Source organism: Panicum hallii, chromosome 2 (genome assembly GCF_002211085.1).
Source record: "Panicum hallii strain FIL2 chromosome 2, PHallii_v3.1, whole genome shotgun sequence".
Lineage (NCBI taxonomy): Eukaryota > Viridiplantae > Streptophyta > Magnoliopsida > Poales > Poaceae > Panicum > Panicum hallii.
In genome coordinates, this window is record NC_038043.1 from 56,930,929 (window position 1) to 56,949,597 (window position 18,669).

The 18,669-nt window shown below is 49.7% G+C and overlaps 2 protein-coding genes and 1 non-coding gene across 3 annotated transcripts; all 3 read left to right on the forward strand.

Moving 5' to 3' along the window:
* Positions 1–5,170: 5,170 nt before the first annotated feature.
* On the forward strand, positions 5,171–7,475 carry LOC112882191 (WEB family protein At2g38370-like). The gene is made up of 2 exons (XM_025947186.1): positions 5,171–5,506; positions 5,744–7,475. The coding sequence occupies exons 1-2, from the start codon at positions 5,177–5,179 to the stop codon at positions 7,199–7,201; spliced, it is 1,788 nt and encodes a 595-aa protein (XP_025802971.1). The 5' UTR covers positions 5,171–5,176; the 3' UTR covers positions 7,202–7,475.
* Positions 7,476–7,946: 471 nt separating this feature from the next.
* Positions 7,947–8,028, forward strand: TRNAS-UGA. Its single transcript has one exon. It is a non-coding gene; the product is annotated as a tRNA-Ser (tRNA).
* Positions 8,029–11,937: 3,909 nt separating this feature from the next.
* Positions 11,938–13,890, forward strand: LOC112882192 (CBL-interacting protein kinase 29-like). Its single transcript, XM_025947187.1, has one exon. It carries the CDS (start codon positions 12,276–12,278, stop codon positions 13,572–13,574), a length of 1,299 nt encoding a protein of 432 aa, XP_025802972.1. The 5' UTR covers positions 11,938–12,275; the 3' UTR covers positions 13,575–13,890.
* Positions 13,891–18,669: the final 4,779 nt, after the last annotated feature.

Consider the following 18,669-nt stretch of genomic DNA (forward strand, 5'->3'; position numbering starts at 1 on the left):
CGTCGACTGGGAGACAAACGCCTAGAAGTCATCGAAGCCGCTGACGTAGTTCTCCACGTTGCCGGGCACTGAGCAGCAGTCGAAGATATCCAGGAGAACAGAAGAGTAGAGAGGCAAGGGTGAGTACAAACTAGTACTCAACAAGTATAACACAAACTATGAGGCTCTAGGCTAGCTGACTCAACTGCATTAGATTTTAGTCTTGGCAGATTTTATTAAAGCTATTTATTACAAGTGAATGAATTACCATAAACCCAAATTGCATAAGAAATTAATCAGTATTAATTAAGAACTACTGAGAACCATCCAAACCAAAACCACCCGGGGAATCTCCCTAATCAAAGGTTGATAACCCCACTAATCAGACGGAGGATCTGGGCCGCTCGTGACTGTGAGCACAGCTGATATATCAGTTTTACACTCTCGAGAGGTTGCACAACTTTACCCACAAGTCGTGAGCTACGCTAGTGGTTCATCACACTTCCTTAGGTGAGATGGCTAGCAACCACACTACGAGACCGTTACAAAGGATCACGTTAGTAAGGTGTAACCGCTAAGGATTCTGGATCAGCGACGATGGGGCCCACCTCCGGGGGTAAAAGACACACAGCATAGACCAAGCCGGAGGAGCAGGGACCATTGAAACTTACCACCCCTCTTGCCCACGCAGGTAAGTTACTCCCGAACCAAAATGACCTAATTAGTAAGTCAAGACCGTCCCATTCCAGTCTTGTGGTTGCGCGGTTATCCCAGGTTGTCGCTCTATGAACCGGTCCTTATGGAGAGTAGCCAACCAAGCACTAAGCACCGTGCCGGCCCCCTAAACCATGTTTCTATCAAAAACATATTTTATGGAGACGTGAGCCACTCAAGCACACAGCACAGAGGGCCACTCTCAGGATTAAGTTGCATAAGACCATTAGCCAAATTAATTAAAAAGGACCAACATATGTGAGAGCGCAGCACCTAGCACCACTAACCAAAATGCAACCCAGGGTATAAATGTAAATGATAAGGTGGCTAGGAAATCCTTATAGGCATACAGAATTAAAATGCAGTATGAAATTGTATTAAAAAGTGATAGGAGGTTCATGTTATACTTGCCTTCCTCGTACTCTCCTGGCTGCTGCTCAAACTGCTCAGAAGATGGCTGCTCCTGGTACTGATCCAAGGGCTCCGCGTCTACTCACGATCATCAAGCATGGTTCAAACATACACACATGCACAACCAATAGCAAACTATAAGAAACAGTACAACATTACATAGAAACAGCACACAAAACTATCTAAAGCTATTCTACACATTACAACGATCGCGTGGACATAAAGAACACCTAAAACGGAGCTAAGACGCGAAAACTACGCTTAAAACAAGATCCAGGGACCTATTTGTAAGAAACTGGAGGTTCTAAGGGGTCCTGCGCAAAACTGAGGGACCTAGACGTAATTAAAGGGTAGACACAGGGGCTAGCACGTGAAAACACGCGGCATGGACTGCGGGTATGAAAACTGGAAAGCTCAGGGGTCTAAAAGCATAAAACAGGACCTAACCGTAGTTATTTTTGAACTACGGGTGGACTGCGGATTGATTCCAGAAAAACCCGAGGGCTCTTTAGCAAAAAGGCTAGCTGAAGTGGTACGTTTTAATCTGGATCGTTGGATCATGATCTGGCGGCTCGGATTAGATCAATCTCGCGAAGGGGTACGAGCGACTCTCACCCGTCGGATCCAGATCCGACGCTCCCGACTCTGACGCTCCCGACTCTCTCTTCTCTCAGATCTAATGCAGCTCGCCGGATCTAAGATGGACGGCTCGGATTTAAAGCAAGGGGCGAACCGGTACGCGCGATTCGGGTCCCTCGGATCTCGATCTCACGGCTCAGATCCACCTCGAGCTCGATCTAATCTCACGCGCTCAACACCGATCGGACGGCTCAGGGAAAAGAGGGGAGGAGGGGGCGGCGCTGCGACGCTAGCGGCCTAAACCCGCGGCGGCGCGGCTCGGGACTCGCCGGAGCTCGGCGTTCCTGCCGCTCCGGGGGCCAAAGCTCCACGACTTCAGGCCAGGGAGCACCACCGAGGCACGGGGAAGCGATCTGGGACTACGGCTGGGCCTAGAGGGGCTCGGGCTTCGCGCGCGACGGTGAGGGGCGGTGGACATCACCGGCGAGCGGCGTGTCAGGGGCTACGGCCTGCCAAAGACCACGGGGTCTAGCGCAACATGACCAGGGGGATGATGTGCTACTCACCGAGGCGTCGTGGGGGCCGGAGACGCGACGGAGGATGGTCGTCGACGATGACCGTGCGGCGGGGGCGGGCGGCGCTCGCGGAGGAAGCTGCTGCAGGGGTGGCCGGGGTCCTTGGCTGGTATAGATCGGCTCCGGGGACTCCTGTGGAGGTGCTCAAGGGGTTAAGGGGGACCCACGAGCGCTGGCGGCGACGAATTGGAACGGCGGAGCGGCTCACCGGCGGCGGCTTCGTGACGAATTCCCGTCGATACGAAGGCGTCGGATCCAATTGCTAGGCTCGGGGAGCTTCGGGATGGCGAGGGGAACCGGGCGCGGAGGTCGTGGCGGTCCGAGGCACGGCGGAGCGTCCGAACCACGGTGAGGCCGAGGGATTGGCGCGGCGGAGCGAGGGAACGGCGGCGCTAGGGTTTTAGGTGGCGGCTGGTTAAGGCAGGGGGTGTGGGGAGGGTCTGCGGGGCCACTTAAGGGCGGGGGATCGAGGCCTCGGCGTGCGGGCCCAGGGGAAGAAGCTCGCCGGGGATATCGGGGGGAGTTGAGCGCCGGAGAAGAAAGGGGAAGGGAAGAGGAAGGCGCTGACGCGCGGGGCCCGGCGGTCAGAGAGAGAAGAGGAGGGAGCAGCGCGCGAGCGGGGAGGCCGAGCTGGCGCCGACAAGCGGGCCCGTGTGGCAGCGAGAGAAGGGGAGGGAGGGGTGCGCGCGGGGTGGCCGGCTGAGGGAGGAAGTGGGCCGGGTTGAGAGAAGGAAAATGGGCTGCCCTTTCTTTTCTTTTCTTTTTCCTCTTTCCTTTTTCTTTCCTACACTCAAACATTCAAACAAAACTATTTGAATTCAAATAAGTTTGAATTCAAATCCTATAAACTCAACACAAGAAAAATAATGCTCCAGCATGAATGCACAAACATGTTGACCTTATAATTAATTTTATTTTCTTATGTTATAAATTGCTTTAAATGCCACAAAAATTAAAGAAAAGTCTGGAAATTTCATTTGAGCCAAAATAAATTCATTAAAATTAGGGAAAATTACATTAGGGTGTTACACACGCCCTGGCCAAGGAGCCACAAACACGCCAGCGTCTAGGCTTGCTCGCCGATGAAACACGTCGCAGCCTCGATCACGGGAGATGAGAAGATAGAGAAAGGGGAATGGACGAATGGATGGGGGATTGGGGAAGGTGGCAGAGACGGGAAGTTGTGAGCGAGACGGGGAGAAAAAATGGTGACCCGGTAACAGTAAACAGGCGCACAAATAGTTTGGGGTGGACCCGGTAGATCTATTTAACATACGAGTTGTTTTGTCCGTCGATCGTAGATCCAACGAGCCACAACATCGATCGAGAGATAAGCGAGATATCAACCGATTGACATGGAGCAAATCTGTCTTTTTTTTTAATATGAAGTCCATGGCTCACTTCACTATTCACTAATCTATCACTACTGCACTTGCTGACCACTCATTACCAACTCCTGCTTTAAAATTTTTCTCAAATCTCTCAGGGTGTTTAGTTTCATTAAGATATTTTTTGAGCAGCGAAAGAGCCTCTAGTCTAGTAGTTAGAGCACCTGATTAACATCCAATAGGTCTAGGTTCAACTACTCATGGGAGCGAATTAAAAATAAACCTAGTTTAAATAAATAAATTATATAAAAATAGGTTGGGGTCTCCCCTGCTGACTTCGGTCAGCAAGACATTTTTCAAGTACAATTTGGATGGACTGGGCTAAACTATTACTAGGGATCAAAATCGGAAGGTTAATGCTTGGCTAAACTTTTGTCCGAGACGCTTTTAACCATTAGCCCATTAGTTGAGCAAGAGGAGGCCCGTTAGTTGAGCAAGAGGAGCTAAAGTGGGCTAATGCATGGATGCAACCATATAGCCAAAAGACAAAAATACCTCCTTCTAACTTTATCTATCATCGTCTTTATACTTCGTGTATGGGGTAAGATGAACTTTTCATATATACACCGCGGGTAAGGAGATTAGATGATCCAAAGCGGCTATTCTCACGTACACCGCTTCGAACATCTGGAAAGTAAGGAATAGCCAAGTGTTTGATCAACTTTTGCTAACTCCGCCTCAGGTACTGGTGGAAGTCAATGAGATCGCTCTTCTCTCTTTGGAAGAGAGCAAGAGGAGAGGAGGAACCTTCTTAGTTTCCATGTTATTACTGTTAAGCTTAGCTCCTTCGTTGTCTGAGTTTCTAAGTTTTGTTCATGTAATAAATCTGTAGAAAACTCCGCTTGCTTCCTCAATGACATAGCAGTGTTTCTGCTGATTTCTTTAAAAGAAACTTTTCATGTATCATAGCTGAAAAGAAGAACCTACCTGTATGGCAGTAAAATTTAGCACATGCAACCAAACGGGATATGATTAAAGTTAGCCAACATTATTTTAGTAATGTTAGTTGCGGATTCTTGGTTGCTATTCTTTTTCTCCTTATTTATTATTTAAATTAAACAGAATGCATCACAGGCAAGTATAGATTGCAAATCGAAAGTTTTGTTTTGGCTAAAAGTACTGAATAAAAAAATTTAACCTCATGGATTGGAGAATGCATTCCCAACAAGATGGAGCGTAACCTCACCATTTGGTACGGTGTGTGGTAAGGTAACTTTCTCTGATCTGTAACACTACGGTTGATTTCAAACAATCAGATTGCATAGGAGACAGGTATATGCCCTCTAATTAAATGGAAATATGCGTGTACGTATCTAGACAGGTGCAGTGCATATTTAAACGCGAGTTTCTTTTTTTTCAAACAAATTTAAACGTGCGTGTCACTCGATACCTCGTCAGCTTGCTTTCTGTAGCAAAAGGCCAAAAGCCGAAGAAAAACATGCAAAGTGCACAGACGCAGGAGGCGGCAGCAACGGCTACCAAACGGCTAGAATTTACTGTACCACCCCACCGGGTCAACAATCCCATCCCATGGCGATAAATCCAATTCTCGCTCCGCCATGTTCGCTTCCACTGGCTTCGATTCCTTTGGCTCGCTCTCTCCGTCGTCACCCACCAAAGCCCCCACAAAACCCAAGAAAGATGAGAAACATCACCAGCTTTCCCCCCGCACGAGTCCCCATGAACGGCGAGCCCGAGCCGCAAGATTTGGCCCCGCCCTCCGCCCCCGGAGGCCTGGAGGCCAGGGCGGAGGTCGACACCTCTGCACCCTTCAAGTCGGTGCGGGAGGCCGTCGACCACTTCGGCGGCAGCACCGCCTGGAGCTCCCACGTCATCAGGCGCATGTTCGCGCCCCCAAAGGTGACCACTCAATCTGCCCTCACCCCTTCTTTGCGCAAGATCGGCCCAAAGTTGGCAGCTTGGCTGAAGAATCTTGCAGTTCATGCTCTGCTTTTGTATGCTGTGTATTGTGATACTGACATACTGTGGCTGAAGAATCTTGCATCTTGGCTCAATTGCTCGCTGCGCGGATTTGTGGGGAACAGCCTCAGAATCTGGCATTGATATTTGATAGCTTTTTCCTCCGTTCTGCTGCAGAAACAGGAGATTGAAGAACTGACCAATCTTGAGGAGCAGACCGCCCAGCTAGAGAAGGAGCTCAGCATCAAAGAAAGGGAGACGCTTGATGTGCTGAAAGAGTTGGAGTCCACCAAGAAGGTGATTGCAGATTTGAAGCTAAAGGTTCAGAACGAAGAAGCTTGTACATTTTCCATCTCTGAGGAGACGGACCAAGTTGAGGTACCCACTGAAGAAGGACCTGCTGAAAAGCAGTCTGAAAATGTACTCGAACCTGAAGTGCGTATGCCTGACCAAGATGCCCAGCCGCAGCAGGCTCCTTGTTCTTCAGTGTTAAAGGAGCTTGAGCAGGCCAAAGCTAACTTAAACAGGACCACGAGTGATTTAGCAGCTATAAGGGCCTCCATTGAGTCGTTACAGAATGACATCGCAAAAGAGAAAGTCTTGGTGGAGAGAAGCCGAGAGAAGGTGCGCGCCAATACCACATTGATTTCGTCACTTGAGGATGAACTGGACCAGACCACACAGAAGTTGCAGACTCTGAGGGATCTGCAGAGGAGGCGTCAAGATCCGTCAGACATCTTCATCGAGATCAAGAAGATGACATCTGAGCTAGAGCAGCTCAGGAACACGGCAAATGCATCGAAATCTGAAGCTGTTATGTTGGCTGCTGAAATTGAGCAGATGAGAGCTAGCATTGGCACTGCTGAGGTGAGGTGTCTTGCAGCCAAGAAGATAGAAGAGGCGGCCAGAGCAGCAGAAGCTCTTGCACTCGCGGAGATCAAGATCCTACTAAGCAATGAAGCTTCATCAGCTGAGGGTCTCCAGGGTGCAGATGGCATGGACCTTTCATTGGAAGAGTACTCTGAGCTTGCTGCCAAAGCTCAAGAGGCTGAGGAATTGTCAAGAAAGAAAATTGAAGCGGCAATGGTGCAGGTCGATGAAGCCAACCAGTCAGAATCCATCTTGCTTAAAAAGTTGGAAGAAGCTCAATTACAAGTTGATGAATGTAAGAAGGCACTACAAGTGGCCCACAAGAGGGTGGATGCTGCCAACCGAGGCAAGATCGCACTAGAAGAGGCTCTTCATAGATGTCGATCTGCAACTGGACAGAAGAGGCGTTCATTCCATGACCATCCCAAGTTCAAGCATGCAGCACCGCGTTGCAAAGTTTCTCATAGTTTGGATATCATGGACGTTTCAAACGGTTCCTTGAAGCCAACATTGTCGATCGGTCAGATATTGAGTATGAAGCTAATGGGGCCTGATGGGTATGACAAAAGTGTTTGGGAAGATACAAGTGAAACTTCTAATGTGTCACTTGGGCAGATTCTGAACCGAAGGCGTACCATTGTGTATAGCAGTGATGCGGCTCCTCACAAGAAATTCTCAGGAAAAAGGAAGAAGTTTGCGTTTACGGGACTCTCAGTTTTATTGGCAAGGCAAGCCAAGAGCAAGAAGAAAAAGGAATCACATTAGAACTTCTAATGTGAACTTGTCCAGAAAAAGACATCCTTTGTAGTCTACCCAGCAAGTTATTAACTTGGACCCTCGTTCATATTCTCGTAATCTAGAACTGTTTGTAGTATCTACCTAGCTAGTTTTTAACTTTGACCCTCTATTTGTAGATGCCTAGATCATTGATTTCTCGGTGCCTCCATGTAATCTGTACTTCCGTAGCAGGGTAGCAGCTAATTATTGATGTTGCTGATTAGTAGTTATCATGTAGTACTGTATGAACATGAAATGTATCAATATCATTAGTAGTTACCTGAACATAACGTTCTCTGATTTATCTCTTTTCTTTTAGATGGTGGTCTGATATAATTTTTGCAAGCCCCTCCGTTTGGTGTTCTGAGATGGGTAGATCTTGGTTGGGATAAGAGATATCAGTATGGTTTATCTGATCAAGCCATGATCCATGTGGAGAAGGAATGACCCAATACAATCAATAAATGCAGTGCGCTGTGTGTTTCTGGTTTCTGAGCTGAACAATGAGATTGGGGGATGGGCCTGTTGGTTGCGCACTCGGAAGTAGTTCAGAGTTGGCTTCAGTTAATTACTATCCGTCGCAGGATAGTTTTAGGCCGTTTACTCTTGGCTCCTGGTTGTGTTGATTGCCGTGCACCCTCACGCTCTTTCGGGAAGTTTCCTGTCTGAAAAGAAGGTTAATAGTTTTAATGTGTAATTATAAATATCGGTAAAAACGTGGTGGGAGCAAGCAGTCGATATGTCCGAGTGGTTAAGGAGACAGACTTGAAATCTGTTGGGCTACGCCCGCGCAGGTTCGAACCCTGCTGTCGACGCTTGTAACTTTTTTATTTCTCTCCTATTTAGTTTTGGGCTGGGCCTCTTCCCTTTTCCTTTCTGAAGCTGGGCCTTTCTCATCTTGGACCTCTCTCCGTCCTCGTAATGTTGTGTATCAGATCTGGATGAGTCGCCGTTCTGGCCCCAGCCAAGATATCAAAGTTAAACTGATTTTCTCGTCGTGGTGCTTGCATGGCATGCAATATAATAGGTGGTACAAGAAACTTCTGGACGGCTGCAACACGTACGTACTCCACCGATGATAGTGTACTCAACTCGAGAAGCAGCAGAGCAGCGGTACGTACGTGGTCCACGTTACGGGACCAATCAAGATTTGCATGGCTAATAATGGATGTTCATTTGCTCGCACGCATCATCGTTGCTGTATGGGATCATCAAGAAGGGTCTCGAAGCACGCATCGTCACATCAACAGAAAAGATCCGTCCTAACAGTAACAGTAATGCTAGGTAGCTGCTGCTGCTACAGACTTGCATTGCAAACGACACACTATGCAACGCGAACAGGTAACAAAATGAACTAGCCTTTTGTGTGGCGGCGAGACGTGGCCGCTGCGGCGTGCCAAGGGCCGGCACGCGCGTACGCGACGCGGTGCACCGTGTGGGATCGAGGACACCTCTATATGTGTGTGTGTGTATATACACACACACACACACATATATATATCACTGTACACGCTGACGCACGCGCTTTAATTATATATGCTTTGACATATGCGAATATATATATATATATATAGCTAGGTAGGATATTCCAGGTGACGGCACCTGGTTCGCCGATCAAATTGTGGACGGGAATGCATGCATCATTATTATGGGTGGAAAATCGGGAGCTAGCGCTGCTTTTATTTCATCAAGTCAGAAGACTGCTGGTGGGAGACGAAATACACTACTACTATTATCAGAGGAAAGATCCAGGAAAGATCGGTGAAAATGATGCTTGCATCTATACTGGATGTTACTGCTACTACTCTACCAGCTGGACCCACAACACTCGATCAGCCACCAGCATTTAATTTGTTCCAGGTTTATAAAAAGCATCCTACCTTTTCTATTTTTATTTTCAATATTTAATTTGTTGAAAACAACCTGTTTTTTCTTTCATTCAGATATCACGGATATCCGTCTTTCTATTTCCTTCTCGTTTCCATCTCCTAGGATGGAAGCGGATCGGTTTCGCACGGATACGATGAGGATTCAGATATCTCAAATATTTATTATATTTCTATATTTTCTTTCGGTTTCCATCCCTACGCGTGGTGGGGTGATCGGCGTGGGTTTGCTGCCTTGCTGCCAATCAGCGGCCCCCAGATGGCACCCGGGCAACCGTCCCATTCCGAAGGACTCGGGTCCAAGGATTGAAAAATCGACCGATAATCACGATTATCGGTAAATTTTACCGACACATAGCCATACTGATAATCGATTGAGATTTCGATGAATTTTGATTCGAAATTTAAAAATTTATAAAAATCAGGGGAAAAATATATGTCATACCTGAGTAAATTGTTACTGCAATAGTTTCTTATGGACTATGGTGAACTTTTATATATATATATATATATGTTTGTGTGTGTAAATTGTCGTCCCACCCATATAAAACTAATAAATGTTACATAAATATATGTCATGTATAAATAAAATTATTGTAGTAACATACTTATTAGCATATTTCTCAATTTATCAGTCAAGAATCACCGATTATCGTTGATAAATATCGATTATGGACAATTTGAATTTAACTATCCTTATCAGTCGATTTTTACTGATAATCATCGATATCGTTACCGTGGTTTTTAACGTATAAACGGTAACGTAAACTTTGCTCGGGTCAGTTTTGGCCGGATGCATCGGGTAGTACAGGCCAAAATGGAACGTGTATTGATTTCAAAAAAAAAAGAACGAGTACCATGTGCACCGAAGAATCTAGCTTACTGCCAGTATATATGTAGCAAAATACTAGCCGGGCTGAAAGAGTGAGAACCCATTATTTTCTGACACCGTTTGCTTTGCTTAAACAACAAACAACGTGAAGAGTTAATGCAAGAATCTTAGTCAACCATTCGATCACAAGAACACTACATAATTACACACTTCTAGTACTTTGCGATGCTAAAATATAATGACAAGATGGGGTGATTCACTGCGTCGTGCTGCTGCAATGGGCGAATGGCGTCGACGTGTTAGGATTATGCGTGCTAAATTCCATAAACCTCGCCAGAGTCTCCGCGGTAACCCAACTCATGACGTGCGCCGACCATGCATGGGCACATGCCGACCTCGGCGAGGCGGCCGCGCCGGTCCACGCCGGCGGATCCCGGAGCACGCGCCCGGCCGTGCAGCTGCAACTTGCCTGGTCGCAATTTATCTGCCGGGATGGATGAAGGCAGGCTAGCTGTTACGATTCTGATAGGAGAGTTCGACCTGAACAACAACAGCAACTGTAACCAAAGGAGATCAAACAAAGGCGGCCAGGTACCCTTTACACACTGGCTCATCCTGTTTGACCAAACAAACACACCACACCAATTCCGTCACGGCCCTGTTGATTTGGACTCCTATGCTGGAGTGTGCCATGGGCAATTGCGGCACGCGGCACACGTGCTCGATCTCAAGAATAACCCAATGCAAGTTAAGTTAAAGCTCTTACCTCTTCTCTTTCTAGTTTTTTTATTCCAAATAAAATGCCAGAGTCGGGGCTGAATAAGCCGAAGGGTTCCATATTTTTTCCGGTCGTCTTTGCACGGCCAAAAGCTGCCTGCCCTTTCTTCCTCCCCGCTGCAGCTGCACAGACGACCTGTGGAATTTCCCGTCTCCAAAGCCATCCCGTTGATTCGCCGAGACCTTGCTGGTGAGGCGGCAACGGGGGTGCTTTGGTTGTGGGCGGGTTTATTTTAAGCTCCATCATATCGAATGTTTTGATGCTAATTAGAAGTTTAAATATAGACTATTGATAAAATAAATTCTATAACCTTTAGGTTTATTCGCGAGATGAATCTATTAAACCTAATTAATCCGTGATTAGCCCATACGATGCTACAGTAAATATGTGCTAATGATGAATTAATTAGGCTTAATAGATTCATCTCGTGAATAAATCTTAGATTTATGCAGTTAGTTTTATAATTAATTTATATTTACTCTTTCTAATTAGTATGATTTTAAATAAACGGAACCAACCACCACGCGCCCGCCGCAGAAATCTGTCCCATCCCATCAAGACGGCGACGCTTCCCTGTGAAAGCTTTGGACTTTGGGGTGTACCCAAAGAGAAGGGAATCGAAGGAACGGTGAAGACGAAATATTTCCAAGCCTGGCAGCAGGCACGGGGTGGGTGGGTAATGGATGGGAGAGATTGTGACACACTACTCCGCATGTCGATCTAGTCTCGAATTACCTTCCTTTTTTTGGCTCTTTGAATTATGGATATCATCAGTCGTTGCGCCACCACATTTAGAGCTGGAAAGTGTACTCGTCACTAATGCTGTACTGCTGCTAGCTTCATTTAGTCCTGAGAACAGCTACTTTCCGAATATGGACCTCCATGCTGAATACACGTAACAAAGTTCTGGCCAGCTATGATATTTGTAAATACCATCAACAATAATGCATCACGTCTCTAAGTAAAGAACAGCCATATTAATATTGGGTCCATTTCGACCAAATCTGTGAAGTTTGGTTTGCACCCAACACATGGCCATTAGCATCAAATCTGGCACTATTATGAAACGAACAGATCGTTCGTACCATTGCTAATCAGTTGTACGGCCGGCATCATGAAAAGAAACACAGCGTGCGAACTCCGGGAAATGAATATGCAGAGAGAGCGAGAGCGAGAGCGAGAGAGAGAAATAATTACGAGTGACCGGGAAACGAACTTTCGCTGCTCCTGCCTGCCGTGCATCCACCCAACCGCAACGGACTGTCAGCCTGCCAAGCCCCGTAACCGCCGGGCCCACGGACCAGACACGGTTTCCTCTCTCCCCTGGTCCCCTGGCTCCGCCTCCGCGTCGCGGCCCCCGCAGCGGCCACCGCGGCGCGACACTGATAAATACCGGCGCGGCCGCGCACGGCGGGATCCTCAACTCAAACAACAGCCGAGCCGCAAAGCCACCCGGGTTTCCAGCAGCTCCGGCACGATCGCCGCCCAGTGAGGGACGGGGGAAAAAATTCGCCCGTCGCGCCCGCCCATTACAACGGCGCCGGCCGAGCAGACGCCGCCGCCACGATGTCGCCCGCCACCGGCGCCGTCGCATCCGCCGCGCCGGGAGAGGAATCTCCCGCCGCCACGGTGCTCCTCGGAAGGTACGAGCTCGGCGACCTCCTCGGCCGCGGCGCGTCCGCAAAGGTGTACCGCGCGCGGGACCTCCTCACCGGCCGGTCCGTCGCGATCAAGTCATTCCCCAACCCCCGCGCCGGCGCCGGCGGGGCCGAGGAGGGGCGCCGCCCCGTGGCCATTGAGCGCGAGGCGGCCATCCTCCGCCGCCTGCGCCACCGCCACGTGGTGCGCCTCCACGAGATCCTAGCCACGCGCAAGAAGGTCCATTTCGTCCTCGACCTCGCCGCCGGCGGCGAGCTCTTCTCGCTCGTCGACGCCTCCGGCCGCATGACGGAGGACCTCGCCAGGCACTACTTCCGGCAGCTCATCTCCGCCGTGCGCTACTGCCACGCGCGCGGGGTGTTCCACCGCGACATCAAGCCGGAGAACCTGCTCCTCGACGAGGCCGGGGAGCTCAAAGTCGCCGACTTCGGCCTCGGCGCCGTGGCTGACGGCAACCTCCGCCACACGCTCTGCGGCACCCCGGCGTACGTCGCGCCGGAGATCCTGTCGAGGAAAGGGTACGACCCGGCCAAGGTGGACATCTGGTCCTGCGGCGTGGTTTTGTTCGTGCTCGCCGCCGGGTACCTCCCCTTCAACGACGCCAGCCTCGTCAACATGTACCGCAAGATCTACGCGGGCAAGTTCCGGTGCCCGAGCTGGTTCTCGCCGGCGCTCCGCGACCTGCTGCGCCGCGTGCTGGACCCGAACCCGGACGCCCGCATTGACGCCGACGGCATCGCGGGCCACCCGTGGTTCTGCCACGGCGCCGGCGGTGAGGAGCTGGCCCGCCTCATGCGGGGCCACGAGGAGGAGGCCTGGTTCAAGGCCGAGTTCAAGGAGGACATGGCGAGGGAGATGACCGCGTTCGACATCCTGAGCTTCTCCGCCGGGTCCGACCTGTCCGCGCTCTTCGGCGCCGGGCCGGGCAAGGAGCGGGTGTTCGTCAGCGAGCCCGCCGCCGCCGTGCTGAGCCGCGTGGAGGCGGCCGGGCGGAAGGAAGGGTACCGCGTGAGGAGGGAAGGGAAGCGGGGCACCGGGCCGGTCTACCTGGAGGAGGAGAGCGGCGGCATCGTGGCGAAAGCGAGCGTCTTCAAGCTCGCCGACGCGGTGTCCGTGGTGGAGGTCGTGAAGGGCGACGGCGCGGAGGCCGCGCTGTTCTGGACCGAGCGGCTCGAGCCGGCCGTGAAGCCCCCGGTGCTGAGCTGAGCAGAGCAGAGCCGCCGCCCAGGGTGAAGCCGGGTTCCTGCTCCAGGGAGGCGCCGCCGTCGCTGCCGCTTGCCGGGAATGGGATTCGTTCGTGACGTTTACTTTGTTGTTATGGCTCCTAAAAAATTCATTTGGTTCTTTGGCCGTGTCCGTGTGTGTTTGTATGGTGCCTGTCACGCTCGCCGGCGAGCAGAGCTCTAAGCCAGCGAGATTTGGTGCCGGGTCGGCGAAAATCATCATCATCATCATCATCTTCTGTATAATATTCCTTCCTATGAGGCAAGCAAGAACAGAATCCTTGCGATGTTGAGACGAATCGGTCTCTGTCAGATGCTTCAGATTGACGGGATGAAAGAGAACGCTTTGGAGTCTGGATTCACAGCACGATGGATGAACAAACCCCGGATCGATGCTTCTCCCCAGCCCGGAGCTGCAGAACTTGCATGACATGGATCATGAACTTGCTGTGGGGAAATGAAATAGGAACCGGAATTGCAACGTCAACGGGCGGCCATCTGATCTGAGAGACTTGAGACTAGAAAAACCACAAGTTGCCGGGTACTATTCTAATAACAGAGTAAGTGACACGGTGACAGCAAGATTCTTCCCGGCGGCACATGGCTGGCTCTGACGCCGGATAGCAAGATGGCGGAAGCTCCCGGAGTCAACCGCGGATGAACCGCGGCGAGGGCGGGGCCAGCGCAGATTATCTGGTGGCCACCGTCACGCACCCGTAGCGCGAACGCGGCGCCGGCCGGCGGACCTTCCTTCTCCGTACCGTCGCCTCCTCCCTTGGCTGCTGAGAATGAGTGAGATTCCCCGTGGAAACAAGCCGGACAAGGGCGGTTTTGGCGCGACCTACCGGAGCATCCCTTCTTTCTTCGTTGGTGCCTTGCCTCGTGGCTCGTACGAGTCAGCTGGTCCCTCACTCGTCGCTGGCACCACTGTCCTACTGTTGATGCCAATATGCCATCGCATATGCTGCTGTTTCTGGTACTAGACAAGAATGGTATGGGCAGTTGCAGGTGAAGGCGAAAAGAGCTCCGATTCCATCATAGGGAGATCAGATAGGCTAGCTGCGAGATCTGAACAACTGATCTGATCAGTGATGGTAGCATGGGAGTGAGGGCCTGTACAGGTCAGCCCCCATGGCTGCTCATCAGCACCACATGTGGGTTGTTCGTCGGTCAGATGTCCGGTCACTGCTCCGATGGATGAATGACATGTCCGCGGGGGGTGACCGCGATCGGCCAGCTGACAAGTTCAAACGGCACTGGACTACTGGTGATCGAGATAGGATAACAATGAAGACAGCCGTTTTGACAAAGTGCATGGTTTTTCTGTTGTTTCTTTCACTTATTTCACCCTCCAGAAGCTCAAGATAGAGAGAGATCACAGGAGACGAGGTGTTCGATTCTTGTTTGATGGAGAAACAAGAATACAAGATAGGGAAAACGATATGCAAGCGGCCATCCATAAAGCAAGCAAGCAAGCCTTGATTATTTTCTGCTAGCCGCCTTGGCTGGGACAGTTATTGGATGGATAATACAACTGCGGTGCGCTCGATCAACAGTTTGGAAGTGATCCACAGTTTATGCGTCAATAATGCTAGGAAACCAATTAGCAGTTCATGACCACGAAAATCCGCGGCCAAATTTCATCGCGCTGCCCACACCAAAACGCCCAAAACTAGCTAGCGTCCCCGACAGCCAAACACGTACTCTTAAAATTCAAGGAGGAGCTGAGACAGAGACTGACATCGAGCAGGAAGGCGACACAACTCGCAGAACCCTTCCTTCATAATGCATTAATCACGACGGCAGGAACGCAATTACGTGTGTACAAGCGTTATTTCAACAAGCATTCGACAGGACGCGCGGCGTCTCTTCCAGAACCACGAACGGACAGGAACAGAGAGAAGATGTTAGCGATCCCTAGAACTGGACACGTACGAAGCAAAACGGGCCGTCAGCACACAGCAGCTGCCCTAGTACACTGCTTTAGCAGCTTAGCGGCAGATGCAACTAACTTCACGGGCCCTTAAGCTTCCTCCATTATTATCTGTACCAAGTGCTGATGCTGTCCTGCTAATAGCCATTAGTCCTTATCAATCTGCCACCTCACCTCTCATCATATAAATATTCGTCTCGAAACTCTGCTGCTGCTGATGCTCTGTAAGTGTTTTTCTTTTCTCGATTATTGGTGGCGGTGACGATTCACATTGCATTGGTAGGCCACATGCATTATTGTACTACGATATGAGCTAGGGTTGATGATGAACAATTGATAAAGGGAAGGACGTGGGGGGTGAAGTGGTGCTGACTCAGCGGGGACTATATTCCCAGTGTTTGTGTTTCTATTGGTTGGATGCATGATTTGGAATGGGTTGAGCTGGACACGGTGCGCAACTCAACGTGCGTGCGGCCATGTGATCCATGCATGTGGCATTGGATATCACTCCTCGTCACTTCGTCAGCTAGCTACCATGAGCCGTGATTGGGCAATGCTCAAATCAGAAGATTATTGTTTAGGCCCAAATCGGTAGGGGAAGCATGCTGAACTCCTCCCTATTCCGTTCAAGCTATAGGACAAACAAACTCTCTAATTGTAATTTTCTTAGAAGCAATGAGTGCGTTTGATTAGCTCCTTTGATGGCGATGGGCCAACCAATGGTTTGCTTGGACGTGCAAACTGCAAAGCTAAGCCGGCGTATTGTCCCGCTCAACTTTGTGTTTCAGATTATTAAACTAATAAATCACGCCTTACTTGAATGAGCAGCTGGTAGAAGAATCAAGAATGTCCCGAGCCACTCCAAGTCGAAGTCGTCGTCGTCGTCGTCTTCTTCTTCTTCTGCAAAACCTAGTAATATCTCCATCATGAACTTATTTGTAAGTCGTTATGATTTTAAACTTTTTTGGAGTAATTAAAATTTTCTTTCTTCGTTTCAGAAAGTTTTAGAAAAAATTGTATTTTCTAGCTTGCGTTGGGTTTGAATTTTGGTCAAGTGTAACAGGACAGTAGCTATATAGAGCTTCTGGAAATGGGGCATGCAGGCTGTCAGGTTTGAGATACGGATGCTCGCCTCGCCTGTCACCATCTCGCCTCAAAGAAACGCCAGCTGTTCCCAAGAGGACTACTAGCTCTGTATAGGCATCACTGCATATATATTAGCCATTTCAGACAAAAGATATATAGCTCTATTTTTGCAATAAAGACTTTTGAACGAACTGGCCATCGCAGCTGAGAGCAAATTAATTCCGAAGCCGGCAACACGCTGCAAGGTCATTAGAGAGGGATTCGGATTCGTATTCGAACACTGCATGCACCTGATCACCTGAATCGCATGGCTTCACGGCTGCTCAGACAGGGTTGTATTAGTTTAGCGCAGCAAGCGAAGAATACGTTCAGTGATAGCGCCGCTGCCGTATATCGTTGGACTAGGCTATCGATCAGCTGGCCGGCCGCAATGTGGTGGGCTCTGTCTTCGATTCTTTGACTGCCCACAGCATTGCCGCCCGGATAGACCGCATTAGGAAAAAAATGATTTTAACACTAACAAAAATATACCCGCGTTTTCTGTACGAGAACTATGTTCCCGGAACGTGGATCGTGGTACGGTACTGGTACTACGTTGCCGGTGGCCGTGCATCCCCGGAGTTGGAGAAACCAACGGCGGAGGCGTCGCTGGGTCGCGTTCAAGCTGGTGGGCGACGCGACGCGATGCTCCCGCGCTTTTACTGTGTCCTGGTCCCGCCTTGCCGAGCTCAAAGGGACCGCTCTGATTGACGGCTCCGATCCACCGGCGATCCGGATAACAAACAGCCGCCTTCATGATCGAGGACGGGCAGCATGGCAGGTTGAAAAAGTGCACGGTTTCATTCCCAGCTATTTCTTTCACTGATATCACAGTCGGAGATACATACAGAGAGATCATAGGACAAGGTGTTCCACTAGTCTGAATTATTGATGATCCAGGAACAACAAGATAACGAAAAGGATGTGTCGATGCAGATGCAGCGGGCCATACAAATAAAGTTGAGTCCGCTCTGCAGCTTGCTCTTTCTACCAGCCTCGCTAGGGACAGTCGGATGATGGCGCTGGGTCGAATCCGCTTGGAAGAAGAGTACATATGCAGCTTCACCTCACCCATCCAGCATTCAAGCTCAGTAGTCTGGGCATGTCCACATGTTTCGTGGCCAAATTCTATCCAGCTGCCTGTACCAGGACCGATCCGATCCACACAGACTAGCCAACCAGTGTCTGTGTCATCAGCCATACACGCACACCCGAAACTGTGAGCAGAAGCTGGCAGAAAAGTCGCAATATATAATGCATTTACCAAGTCTCTCCTGCAATTATGCAACGAATTCTAAGCACAAGTCAAGCCCGGCCGGCATCTCTTTCATAGTAGACCTGGACACACTGCTTTGGATGCTGCACTGCAACCCACTTCACGGGTCCCTCCGGCCAACTCCGATCCGATGCCTCTCAAGCTCCATTCTTGTGCTGTCCCATAACCCTAAGTCCTATAACCTCTCATCGTCGACGCGGCAAGGAAAGGTAACGATGACGATCGGGGGAAAAAAGTGCTGGTGCTGATCCTGTTTCTTGTTGAATTATTGTTCGTGTGATTGTGTCCCGATGCAAGGTAGGCCGCATTCTTTCATATCACACGAGAGGAGATGAACAATTGATGATACAATACAAAGGTGTGGTGATGAAGTGAAGTGATTGATTCTTCTGACGCAGCAGCAGCGATTCCTCGGTCCGTGTTTTGGACGGATGCTTCAGAATGCAGTGAGCTGGACACTGATGGACAGTTTCGAGTTTGTACCTGAGGCCATGTGCTACATGTGGCAGGGGGGTGATGTTAACTCGTCACCTTATTAGACAGTTTTCTCTAAGATAAAAGATAAAATAAAAAGGCTATCATTAGCCGTGATAGGACAATGTTTAATCCTGCCATGTTCGTTCCAAAAAAAAAATGTAATCTGAAATAAACTAGACGGGTTCAAAATGGGAGCAAAAAACACACTACCGCCTTCATTCTTTCCCAAGCCACCCAGTTAGTGATGCACACAAACTGTTGAATTGT

What these genes read in the sequence shown, in the direction of transcription:
- LOC112882192 (XM_025947187.1), top strand. Translation starts at nt 12,276, where the DNA reads ATGTCGCCCGCCACCGGCGCCGTCGCATCCGCCGCGCCGGGAGAGGAA.
- LOC112882191 (XM_025947186.1), top strand. Translation starts at nt 5,177, where the DNA reads ATGGCGATAAATCCAATTCTCGCTCCGCCATGTTCGCTTCCACTGGCT. An exon ending in GCATGTTCGCGCCCCCAAAG is followed by an intron (nt 5,507 to 5,743) that starts GTGACCACTCAA and finishes GTTCTGCTGCAG; the next exon opens with AAACAGGAGATTGAAGAACT.